Source organism: Tachysurus fulvidraco, chromosome 11, assembly GCF_022655615.1.
Source record: "Tachysurus fulvidraco isolate hzauxx_2018 chromosome 11, HZAU_PFXX_2.0, whole genome shotgun sequence".
NCBI lineage: Eukaryota > Metazoa > Chordata > Actinopteri > Siluriformes > Bagridae > Tachysurus > Tachysurus fulvidraco.
Window position 1 is genome coordinate 17,237,983 of NC_062528.1, and position 13,642 is coordinate 17,251,624.

The window sequence follows — 13,642 nt, forward strand, 5'->3', positions numbered from 1 at the left end:
TGATCAAAATGTATTCACTAATAAATAACCAGACTGACATTACTAAGGCTATTTCACTATGAATATGAAATGTATTACAAATCTTTTTACTGTGGCACCATCACATCAGATATATAAATCTGTATAGCTATGTATGAATCTATATATCTGTATAAACTGTCAGTTCTCACCTCAGGGTCTCAGAGCTTACCAGTGTTAAAGCAGAAGGATCAATCTTCTGCTTCAGTAGCCTAAAACAGGCACGAAGTGAGTGGTTTGATCTCAGTGCAGCACAACGTTTGGTTCTGATGTTACCAAGAAGAGAATTCAGCATTTCTTTGAGCACCTTCTGTTCAAAGAGTCACTACTATCTACTCACAAACAGTATTGTATGTGAAGCTGAAAGTTTTCAAGATGTTTTGAGAAATGTGTCAGAGCATTTGAAAGCAGAAACTTAACTTATTCTGATCTAAAAAAAAGTCATTTTAATGTCATTAGCAATAGCCAGTCATGGGATATGGGCTCCAGATCTGCCGTGGTAGATCATTAATGTGGTGGCCATCTGCTCTTTTTCAGGGTCACCAGCCATGAGCCATTGTGCTAAACTGGGCTGAAAGCCCAGGATCACAAAAGGCACAGAGTTCTTGTTATGATTGATATCTATGCCAACATGCATAGTGGAGGCATTTCAAGAATTCTGAAATAAATAAATAAATAAATAAATAAATAAATAAATAAATAAATAAATAAATAAATAAATAAAACATCACCATGCTGTTCTCAGACAATAAATATAGTTTTCTTATTTCTTATTTTAATTGACGCTCTGCATGGTTTTTTGTTACACACCATTCATTAGAACCCCATGTCCAAAAGAATTCCCTCCGCCATCTAACAAACATTAAAGCCACCGGATTGTGTCAGGACATCTCAGTGTCCCAAAGCACACAGTTGCCCACAGACAGGACTGTCATGGACTGTCAGGTCCCAAGACACATGAATCCTAGTACACTCACAAGCCTCTGATTTCTACTCATGTACACTTGTCACTTATCATTATTAGAACTTTAGATTGAACTCTCACACACAATATCAGGTTTAGGTCCCGTTTCTTTTGCCTAGCCTTTGATATTCTGATCTTGTTAATGCTTTTGACTATACAATTTGAAAAAATATTATTTATTATTACTATTATTTAAATAATTTGAAATCTGTATAATAATAATAATAATAATAATAATAATAATAATAATAAGAAGAAGAATACCAATACTACTACTACTACTACTACTACTATTAATAATAATAATAATAATAATAATAATAATAATAATAATAATAATAATAATAATAATAATAATAATTGTCATCCATCTCACCCTACTACTTTCTGACAGATGTTTATGAGCACAATCTTTAAATTCTATGTCATTTGTATTCATTGCCCATGTATTATGTATACAATACGAAGTTCTCAGCTGATTAGCACAGTGTAAACAAACAAACAAACAAACAAACAAACAAAAAAAGCATAACCCTTGTATGTTGTTCGGGTCTGTGGGACCCATATTCATAAACATCAATAGTTTTGAAAAACTTTGCTTCCTTGTAAATTTGTTGATTTTTTTTTCCACACATAACTTGATTCCATTTGATTTTATTATTACATTTTATTAAAAAAACAACAAAAAACGAGTAGCACTTTAATTAAAACCTGTGATGTAATAAAGCTAAAGGGCCAATATTAACCATATATGCTGTTTATATTGCTTGTAATTGGGATGAAGTAAACATCTGTAGAGTATTTTAACATCAAATTTTTGATTGTGTTGAATTAAAAACCCAAAAATGCAGCGGGTCCAGCAGACCCAGGAACACTGGCTGAGTAACAAAAATACGAACACCATACAAGGGCTAAAGATGATATAAAACTGAAAAGATGATCAGTACGATTGTCTAATAGATCATCTATACACTGCTGCCATCTGCTGGTTAAAAAGTGCACACTACAAATACCTAAACAGAGCCGTGCATTGATCCTCAGTAGGCCTCATTCTCGGGACAAGTCTAAAGAGTGATGCATTTTTTTATTCTTCATTCATTGTTTTTTTTTTTCAGGTCTGGAACCCTGTAAACTATAGACAAAAAAAAACTGAATGGTTATTTGATTATTGTTTCAGAATTCAAACCTTTTTTTTTAATCATAAATCTTTGAATTTCCATATTTATCAATGATTAAACATATATAAAAATTGCTGTGTTTAAACATAATCCTGAGCTTTCCAAAAATACACATAGCCACAAAGACCTTAGACTTTAGTTAGGTTTAACCCAGTGACATCATTGTGTTGGGGCAATCTAGCATTAGCACAAGGGTGACATACTGGTGGAGTGTTTCAGGAGAGGCAACTTGAGCAGATGGTTCACCATCATGCAGAGAGGAGATTAGGACTGAGGCATTAGGAGTTAATGCTTTATTCAGGACGAGGAACAACAGCCAGGATGTGGCAGTGACCTCCATGTTTTCTGTCCCGCTGCCAGTGGCATGGACACTTCAGGTCCTACATAAAAAAAAAAAAAGAAAAACAAACAAAAAAAACAACTTAACAGTTCTTATTTAAACCAGTGGCTTGTTTATTATATCTTATTATAACTGTGTATATATTTTTTAAAATGTCATTTTTCTTTCTTGTCTGTTGGGCAATTACTGTGCCCTCTATTCTATTCTTGCCTAAGATAACAGTGTTGGGGAAGTTCTGAGAAAATATCACACCAGTAGACACGGGCAAGAGTAAGATGGTTCACGATGTGTCTGTGCTGCCGTGTGACAGGACCCAACGCTACTCGTATAGCATGAGAGAGAAAGGACAATGATCATTTGTTACACTGAGGTTTTATAAACACGATTCTTACACAAATAAACTGAAGAAAGGAAAACATTGTCAGTCATTGGCTACATTACAACATCTGATCATCTCCTGATCAGTGGAACCTTACCAAGGTCTGACTTAGCTGTTCTCACCATCTTGTCTCCAGCTCATTCTGACCCTCTCATATTTTACATAAACAATCTCTGTCTTGTCACAAACATCCATCTATCCATCTATCTATCTATCTATCTATCTATCTATCTATCTATCTATGAGCTCTATAGATAAATTGAATTGAACTGAACAAGATGTTTGGGGCAAAACCAAAACTGCACATATTAGCCTTGCTCTGGGGCCCAACAGTGGTCCACCAAGCTGCCATTGTTGGGCCCCTGAGCAAAGTCCTTAACCCTCAGGTGTTCAGTTGTATAAAAATGAGATAATGTAAGTCACCCTGAATAATGGAATCTGCCAATTGCAGTAAATGTAAATGTTATGTAATTGCATATCACACAATACCCACAGTGAAACATGGTGGTGGCAGCATCACACTGAGTCTACTTCTCTTCAACTGGCAACCTTGAGTTATAGCTGTCACTACAGTCAGAGACAATGACTCAGCAACATCTGATCAATAAGAATCAAGAATTAACCAGCACTGCGGTATAAAGGCTCTGCTTTTACCTTTAAAAGTAGTGACTGAGTGGCTAAGTATAATAAGTTTTCTGTTCTTTTCCTGGTTTCCTTCTCACCCTACAGTATTTCTAGTTCCTGCATGAGTATACTTCTAGTTATATTCTAATGTTGATACGATTAACTTATTTTGCATGTGGATGCACCGGACACCGTGTCAGTGCCCAATCTCCTCTGTCTTCATGTTATTAGAGTGTTTAAATAGGCTACACTGCCTTTTAGAATCATAGCTTGTGTTTAAGAAAGTGATCTCAAGCTCCCAGTAGATTTTGTGGGTCATTTGTAATTTTATTAACATTTTAATATAAGTACAATTAGCCAAACCAGTTCTCAGATAGATTGCTCGTACAATATATCCCAATTAGTTCCATTTAGACATACAGCAAATCAGTGAACCTTCCAATCACATCCAGGAACATGTCTTTGGCGAAAATTCGAAAAAAATATTTGAAAACAGCTCATTTTCAGGATTGAATCACAACCGAAGCGCTTGAAAAGTCTTCAAAATTCACCTATAAAGCGCTGGTTCACCAACTGTTTAAAGTCAACACATTCCTACATGTAATGCTTTCTGTATTGTTTGAATCATATCAGTTAATTATTCGAATGGAGGCCAATTATACATTCAACACATTTTAGACAAAAGACATTTTTAGGAAAATAAAAAGGCAACACTTTTTTTTTTCTTTCTTTTTTTTTTTTAACAGCTTGACGAATTGGTGAACCGTTCTTATGAGTACATGAAAATGAAATGTTTCGACTGCACTTGTGCTTAGTTTTATAGCCCAGGTAACATTTACAATTCATTTAAAATTTACAACCACCATATTCTCGTGATGCATGAAATCCAGGGCAAAAAGCACCGATTCTTATTTTATTGAATTTATTAATTTATTCCTTTGTTTTGTGAGAAAAGAAGCATGACCCGAACTCCAACAGAGAATGACTTATAAATAAAAATACATATAATTACATCCAGAAAAAACACAGCATTGAAAAAGGCAATAATGCAGCAATTAAAATCTCCGTTACAATGTGTACATTTCCACTGGGTTGGGAGAAGCAGGAATAGTCATGGGGAGAACTATACAAATTTCAGTTTAATCACTACAGGATACACTGTTCTAACTCTGCTAAATGCTGGTAAAAAAATTGATGCTTTAGCTATAGGATCCTAAACCAGGACATTGAAACACATTCATAAGACAGCTCTACCCAGGCGATGTTTGAACATTCATTACTCCTTATGTATACAGTTCAGAGTGGACAGATTTGACCAATTTCCACTATGAGTTTCACATAACAAACTGTAGATGGATGTCACATGGTGACTTGACGTGATCAAACCTGTGAATGAGATTTATTATTCAAATGTCTTTATGTTTGCCTTATAAATGTGCATTATGCCTCGAGTTGCATCCTTTAAATGCAGTGTTACTCTCATGTGAACCTTTTTTTTATTTTAAAGTGTAGGTGGGGGTCAAACAAGCAGGTGGATTCTCATCTATTTCACCGCATTTAATAGATAAAGTAAGAGTGTGGTAGTATTCCCATCTCCTAAATGGACTGTACAGTCTATACAGGAAACTTAGGCTACTTTCTACATGTCGTAATGCAGCCACAGCGTAGACACAGCGATGCTCTCTATGTAAAACGTGTGGTGTTCAAATATATTCAAAACCCAACCTGTCAATCAATCCGGAGAGAAACCAGGAACTTGCACTATTGTCAAAAGTGCAAAAAAATAAAATAAAATAAAAAAATAAAAAGGAAACATGGGAGCGATTTATTGAGCAATTTCTTGTAAGTTAGCTTTATTATCATTTAATTTAAAAGTGCAAATCACTGAAATGTTTTTTGACTCGCATTTAAGGGGAAATCTTAATGTCAGGTTAATGGCATAAAAGTTCGGCTACGTTTACAGCTAAAAAAATTGGAAACTCGGCGCTGGAAACCTTTTCTACATTTCCGAAAGCAATTCTGAGGTGATTTTTTTTTTTTTGTCTCAGACACCATTTCTTGCTATAGTGCTGGAATTAAAACACGACCGACAAGCAGCGCCATAAAACTCGGTTAGCAAACTAATGTTAGCTTCACGTGTCAGAAGACCAATGATGCGTCGCCCCGATCTCTCCGACATCGGGTGTCTACTTCTACGTCGTCTACCTCTTCTTGTCTAGCGTTACATTTTCTTTCTGGACAAAACGATCTGTTTGCAGAACTGCTGTATGAAAACAGAGAACCTTTAAAGTCCGACTTAACTACTTAAGACGAGCGACAGCAGATCACGGTGCGTGTGTGTGTGTTGGGGGGAGTAAATAAATCGAAAGCCTATGAAGTTGATGTCTACCTAAATATACATTCAGTCAAGTTACGGTGTCGTTGTCTTGTGCTGGTTTATACAACAGTCCGTTTTCATTCAGCCATGTTAGGATTTTTTTTTTTTTTTTTTTTTACTCTTTCTGTGAGCAGCACAAAGTCATCTTTTTAAAGTTCGACATTCCACATAGCGCGTCGATACAAATTAACAACAGAAATGTCTATCGTAGATACCTTTTCAGTTATACACACATGTTTTTGTCTAACTGTGACATTTTAGTTTCAAAAAAGCATAAAAACAGGAACAACACAAGTACGTTTATAGCATAATACACCAAATTCAGCATGCTCTTCTTTAAGTTAGTGGACTGCAGATCACTGAATTTTTTTTTTCTTTTTTCCCTAAGAAGCAGTACAATGAATAATAGTCATTAAAAATAAGCACTAATCGATTAAGTTGGTGTTATATTTGGAACGATGGTTTGATTCTGTGATTCGATTCCTTTTCACATGAATGAAAGGGGATTCATGATGTGGTGAAGTGAGAGATGTCTGAGAAGGATCACTAGCCTCTTTTCCCCTGGAGAAATGCAAATCAGTCGAGTGTTATTTCTACATTTCAGCAGACGGGGTTGCATGTTATAAGCGCTACGGTGATTTTTTCCCCCTCTCGTATATTTACATGCTAAAATATAAATGATGACTTCACCCACATCACGGTTTCACAAAAAAAATAAATGTTTGGAATGAAAATCAATAAAAAGTGTTTGATGATTTATTTTTTGTGTGTTTTTTCCCACATGTTCCCCCCAAAAAAAACACGATGCTGAAACCAGAGCAGTAGCAGAAACTATTCTAGCTCTGCTTATATATGATTGCATGACATGCTATGGTTTCAGCATCTTCCTAAACTAAAAGGAATCATTTTTTTTTGAGAGACCAAACATATAAATCTACTCGTCTCTCTATCTATCTATTTATTTATCTATTTATTTATTTATTTCTGAGAGCATTTGAGTGACATTTGAGTGCAAACTCTGTTTTTTGCCTGCCATGTTTGAGATTGAGTTTGATCATTGGTCATGGAAACGTACATATAGTGCAGGGGAGGGGACAAGGGTTTCTATGGAAACCCCTGTTGGTAAACAGGAAGTGAGTGAAAAAGAGGTGTTTTTTTTTTATTTTTAGTTCATTTGCTCGAAGAATTTGTAGGTGGGGTTTTCATATCCATGGTTCTGCATCTTACTGAGCTGCCTTTCCTCTGGGCTCAGCATGGGATCCACCTGCAGAGAGAGTACGCAGAGCGTGTTGTACGTTTTTATAGATAACAGCAGATCATATAGTGGAACTAAGCATTCAAGCAAATCTGTTTGATATTCGAAACAACATCAGATCAGCAATTATGTCTGTCCTTGTGTAACACGATAACACTTTAGAGCAGGTGCATTAATATAAACCTGTGATTTGCCTTGCAGCTGGAACTACTGTCTGAGCGTTAGAGTGAATGGTACAGAAAATGAATCAACGCTCTTTGATTTAATGAATCCCCCCAAAATTACAGCTTTAATGTGAAATTTTGACACACGTACAGAGACACTTACTTCCACAATGCCGTGGCTGATAGTGCCATATGGCTTACGACGCACCAGCAGCAAACTGATCACCATCACCATGGCAATTGCAACGGCAACCACCAGAAGCCCCACCATGGCACCACGGTTGAACGTCTCAAGAACATCTGGCTGCTGAGTGGTTAAAGAGAAACACAGAGAAAGGGATTGGATGGATGGATGGATGGATGGATAGACGGATTGATGGACGGACAAATGATGGAATGGTTGGATAAATGGATTGATGGAAGTGCAAATGGTAGGAGGGATGGATGGATGGATAGATGGATGGAATGGTTGGATAAATGGATTGATGGAAGTGCAAATGGTAGGAGGGATGGATGGATGGATAGATGGATGGACGGACAAATGGTTGGATTAATGTATGGGTTAGACAAATGGTGGGATGAGTGGATAAACGAATGTATGGAAGGAAGGATGGACGAGTGGGTGGATGGACAGATGGATAGACGATTGGGTGGATGGATGGATGGATGGATGGATGGATGGACAAATGATGGGATGGTTGGATGAATGGATGGATTAATGTATGGGTAGACAAATGGTAGGATGGGTGGATAAATGGATGGATGGTTGTATGGAAGGAAGGAAGGACGGATGTGTGGGTGGATGGATAGGTGGATGGATGGATCGATAGATGGATGGATGGAGGATTGGATGATTAGGTTAGCTTCATGCAGTAGCCCATCTCATACATATCCACCATTCATCTATTAATAAATTGTGATCTTGTTCTAATCATTGTGATTGTGATGTGACGAATGTTTATACCATATCACATATAATCGAAATACTTCATTTAAAACCACTAACCAGCTCGTCACGCTGGATTCCTGGAGACTTGTAGACCACCTGCTTCAGCTCCACCGAGGTGTTAAACTGATGACCAAAAAAAGACCAAACAAACACATTAGTATTAAAATTAATCCATTAAATATCATCATTCTAAATTCATACTCATTTCCTTAATGCCATTCTGCACACATCAGGCCCATTCACTGTACCTAACGACACCATGCCTACTTATTTCTATCTGACTTGAACCCATCAAGCAGTAAAAACAACACCACATGCCAAAAATACACTGCTAGACTAAACTGCCCACTAAGGCTTTTTTCAGAGGTGTTATATTACTCTTTTGTGTGTCACCTTCTCCTCATATTCGTAGGTGGGAGCTCTCTCAGACGTGCTGTAATCGTACTCGTCTACAGCAGACGCTGTGGGGAGAGAATTCAATTAGCTGTGGAAGAAGGCAGACTAAATATGGAGGTACGGCCCAGAGACAGAGATCTTACCTTTCTTGCTGCTTGGCTGAGGATCTTGATGGTATGATGGAGAGAGAAAGCAATAAGCAATAAGCACTGAGACAGTTTAAAAGACCTGTTTATCTCTGGGCTAAACAACAGACTGTGTGAAATTCACTATATAAAAGTGATACATAATAAAAACTTAAGTTTTTCAGGGTATGAGTGTTGTAACGACCATCGTCATTTGGTTCGACTGTACCTAAATATTTGCTAATAACATTGTCAAATAAAATATCACCCAAACATAAAACTTTATATTTAACATTAACGTTATATTTAACATAACGTTAATGTTAATGGCTTCAATTAGTGTTAATTGTTTCGATCATTTTAATAACATTCATTTCTATTTGTTGTGAACAATTTTCCTCACGACTGAAATAAACCATAGATTAGATTAGACATTAGATTAGATCTTTTTTCTCACGACGAAACGGAATAATATTTCCTAATTTAGCAATGGTAACTAATGTAATAAAATGAAATGAAGTTATTATAACAAAAAATTAGATTTGTAAGAAAGTTTTGGGAAGTAAACACAATAACCAAAGAGAAGTTGTTTTCTTTCCTCGTGCATCAGGTTTCAAAGCACGAGTCACGAGTACCTATGCGAGGTGGGTATGGACGGTTCTGGAAAGCTCTCTCCTCCTCCTCTTCGTCCTCCTTCTCTTCCTCACTCTCGGCAGGAAGCAGCTCCTCTGTGGTGCGGGTCTCGGAGAACGACGTGGTCATGAGCTCGCTGATGTCACCTCTCTCGGTCCGCACCAGCTCCTCTGTACAGACACACACAGAGGTGCAACGACACACAGTGGATTTTAGATTCATGTTTTTGATACTCATATTGTATTATAAGATCTCATAATAAAGACATAATAAAGTGAGAGCGACTATCAGATCGTACGGATCTCATCGTGGAGCTCTTCAGCCAGTGTAGGAACTTTATAGAGCAGCGCCAAGCTCTGGTTCATCCTCTCCTCGATCACATGAAGGTGAGTGTACACCTGAAATTAGAAAGAAAAAAAAACCTCTTATACCTCTCATAAAAGTCCTCTCCCAAATAAATAAATAAATAAATCTTATGCACAAATGAGATGAAACGCCATGACATGTTGCCCTACTTCAAATATTCATATACAAAAAATGATTCATTTCCCATAACCGCGTGTCCTGAGACGTTTTATTCCTCTGACACATCTTCATTTTCATAACACTGATGTTTTCTATATTTAAGATTTAAAAAAAAAAAAAAAAACATTTATATATATTTATATATTCATATATAGTTATACACTGTTTGTTGTATATGTACACTGTTGGGGCAGTGGTGGCTCAACTGGTTACGGCTCTGGGTTGTTGATTGGAGGAATGGGGTTGGTTCAAGGCCCAGCTGCCACTGCTGGGCCCTTGAGCAAGGCCCTCAACCCTCCCTGTCCCAGGGGCACTGTATCATAGCTGCCCCTGCATTCTGACCCCAACCTCCTCAGTTGGGGTATGTGAAGAAAAGTATTCCACTGTGCTGTGATGTATATTTGGCGATAATAAAGGCTTCTATGCTTCTATCTCTTCTGCTTTGTAGAGCGTCCACACGTAAACGCTTCTAAATCGTTAGTCTTGAAATGTTAGCATATTAAGATCAGTGGATTAAAATAAACATGTTATTTGAATGACAGCTTTGGATTATTAGGGGCCGTTGGAAGCTAAATCGGTTAAAGCTCTGGGTTGAAGATTGTGGTTCAAGCCCCAGCACCACCAAGCTACCACTGTTGGACCCTTGAGGAAGGCCCCCAAGCCTCTCTGATTCAGGGGTGCTGTATCATGGTTGACCCTGTGCTCTGACCCCAACTTCCAAAAGTGAGATAAGGGAAGAGATTATTTCACTGTGCTGTAATGTATACTGTATGTGACCAAATAAAGGCTTCTTCTAGCTGTGACTACTATCAGACGAGCTGTTCTAGAAAATTCCCTCTGACCAAAAAAAAGAATAAATAAATAAGTCATGTCGTGATATCGCTATATACAGGGTTACTACTGTACGTAAGAACAGATGTAGCCCACGTAAGGCTCATTAAAAGGACTGCAAATGTTTAGTTGATTTTTTTTTATATATATATATTGCATTGTGTACTTTTAATGATTTCTAATCGAGTTCAAAAAAAGCTTGTTAAAGTAAATTTGAGAAGCTTAAGTGCTTCAATATTAGCTGAAATATTTTCTTCTTTAATTCTTAAATTTGGAACGAGATCATTAGGAAACACATGAAGTGGGAACAAACAGAGATAACCTTGGGAGTGGTTTGTGTAACAATTACAGAAAAGACTGAGAAAAATTAAAGACCAAAATACAGAAAATGCCCTAAATCTACATTTTTTTAAGATTGAAATGAAAAACAAATGGTGTTTTTTTTTGTAGCACTAAAACTGGCCTGTCTATTTGTACCTCCTACTTATTAGAATTCTACTAGAGTGGGTTGAAGAGACTGTAGCTGAACACAAACATGACAGACTGACGTAAACTCGTAAATAGTGAGCACCTGGAACTTCATCTGCTCGGCCTTCTGAGGGTCTACAGACTCGATGTGCTGGTAGTGACGCAGTGTGTGTCGCCGATCCTTCTGCTCGGCAGCCAAGTAACGCTTCAGAGCCTGCAGCACTCGCTCTGGCTACATGTGGGACACGTGTGTGTGTGTGTGTGTGTGTGTGTGTGTGTCAGAAAGTTAGAGATTAGTATACATGTTAGCAGATATTATATCAGTAAAAACAGAAATAAGACATTCAGGCAATTTAATAAGATTACAAATGTCCAAACTTATTCAAATGGTATACGAGCATAAATATTCACTCCCTTTAAACCCCTTCTACATCTTGAAGTGCTACATCCTGAGACTGAGATGAAGTTATCTGGAGTTTTATGTCATGAAGCTACACAAACCAGACCATCATAAATGGTATGATATAATAAATTCACCGTTATTTCCAAATGTAGAGGTTGTAATTGCATGAGTATTTACCACTATATTAGTTATGGATTGACCAGATCCCACACATACTACCATCATTTGTTGAATGATGTCCATTTGCTAGGAATTTTTGGAATGTATTGGGATTTTTTTTTGTTTTAAGTTATTTTGTGGAGTATCATGACATACGATCTCATTTACATCCACTTCAGTTCCAGGTTGTAACACTACGAGAGGCAGAAAAGGGATGGAAGCATATTCAAGCCATTGTTTATCTGTAGAATGAACAGTGCTAATAAAAGTAAAGCTTGTAGAACACAATGTGTGTGTGTGTGTGTGTGTGTGTGTTAAGTGCACAGTATGTGCTTGTTACCTGTGGTGGGTCACTCTGCACAGCGCTCAGGTAGCTCTCAAGTGCCAGACGGCGGTTATTGTTCAGGGTGGCTACGACACGTGCAAGATGAGTCTCCACCAGCCTCTGCCTCTCACCTGCGATCTGCTCCTCCAGAGTTTGTAACACGGCCTGGAAATGCTGAGAGAGAGAGATCATTTGAGTGTATTGACAAATCCATGTCCGCTCTTTATGTGCGCGTGTGTGTGTGTGTGTGTGTGTGTGTGTGTGTGTGTGTGTGTGTGTGTGTGTGTGTGTGAGACCGCCCACACAGCTTAGTACCAGTTTTACAAGACAACTAAGGCTGAAGGCTATTACATATTACACATTTCATACCAAACAGATAGATAGATCGATCTATGGGATGTTTGGTAGGGTGTGAGTATTATTGAGCATAGTATTGAGCATGATGCTGCCACTGCTGGGCCCCTAAGCAAGGCCCTTAACCCTCAATTGCTCAGTTGTATAAAATGAAATAACGTACGTCGCTCTGAATAAGGGCATTTGCCAAATGCTGTAAATGTAAATGTAGACAGATTGATTGATTTCTATTTATTCATCCATTACATTTATTCATGCTACACAAAATAAAAGTCACTGATTTATAATCTATACAGTAATATTCACAACTTGACCTACCTCATTCAGTGCCTGGCGGTCGGACTTCGGAAGGTTCTTGGACTGGTTATCGGCCTCTGCCCACTCCTTCATAATCTGATCCGGCATACACAAACATCTCAGAGTCGTACGAATCGACACTGTCGTCAAATGAAACGTAACCTCTGCTACAAAACCCATTTTCCCATCAGATTCACCCACCTCATTGATGCGTTTCATCCGTCGCTCCTCCAGATCCATCTTGGCACGGAGGAAGTTTGCGTGTTCACTGTCGTCGCTGGGCATCTCGAAATAGACGTCCACGCCGTCTGTAGGACGCACCGTCGGCACTGGCATCAGGACAGAGTGGGAAAGAAGAGTTTGATCAATTTAGCTTGCAGATAATGAATCGTTAATGATTCAGAGTTCAACTAATTCGGATAATTACTGTGCTCAGATTACTCCTGTTAATGATACACTATGAGGAATGTGTATGTGTATGTGTGACAACGTAACTGTAAGAAGTTGCCTGAGGTTATGTGAACATGAAATTGTAATGTGTGAACTTTTGTCACGCTTTTTGTGTTCCTGAATTAACTATAACCATATTTTGGTTTAATTTTTTTTGCTTTCCTTTAAAAAGAACGAATAAGCCGTTTGCACAGTAATCTGCTCGGCTTAATTACTCGTTAGAATTGCATGTAAAACTCTGGCTTGTGAAAAGTATTGTGTCTGATAATATAAAGAAGGACAAAGAAAAAAAAACAGAGAGTGAAGAGTGAAATAGTGAAAGTGGAGGCTAAGAGAAAGAATCGATACAGATATAATGTCAGACTACTCAGCATTATTGAGTTAGAGATGAAGCAGAGATGGAGGCACTGCATTTGCACTCTAGAGTG

The 13,642-nt window shown here is 37.7% G+C and overlaps 1 protein-coding gene across 2 annotated transcripts in view; it reads right to left on the bottom strand.

Annotated features, from left to right (window-relative positions):
• Nucleotides 1–7,042: 7,042 nt before the first annotated feature.
• aplp1 (amyloid beta (A4) precursor-like protein 1) overlaps nt 7,043–13,642 on the bottom strand; it is a 66,900-nt gene continuing 60,300 nt past the window's right edge. For both annotated transcript variants that reach the window (XM_027147638.2, XM_027147637.2), the window contains exons 7-17: nt 12,966–13,093; nt 12,786–12,860; nt 12,129–12,287; nt 11,330–11,458; nt 9,701–9,800; nt 9,405–9,572; nt 8,788–8,811; nt 8,642–8,709; nt 8,306–8,371; nt 7,463–7,606; nt 7,043–7,144 (exon numbers count right to left, since the gene is read on the bottom strand). In XM_027147638.2, the coding sequence (XP_027003439.1) occupies nt 7,046–7,144; nt 7,463–7,606; nt 8,306–8,371; nt 8,642–8,709; nt 8,788–8,811; nt 9,405–9,572; nt 9,701–9,800; nt 11,330–11,458; nt 12,129–12,287; nt 12,786–12,860; nt 12,966–13,093 (1,160 nt within the window). In that variant the 3' untranslated portion in view covers nt 7,043–7,045. The remainder of the gene's footprint in view (nt 7,145–7,462; nt 7,607–8,305; nt 8,372–8,641; nt 8,710–8,787; nt 8,812–9,404; nt 9,573–9,700; nt 9,801–11,329; nt 11,459–12,128; nt 12,288–12,785; nt 12,861–12,965; nt 13,094–13,642) is intronic.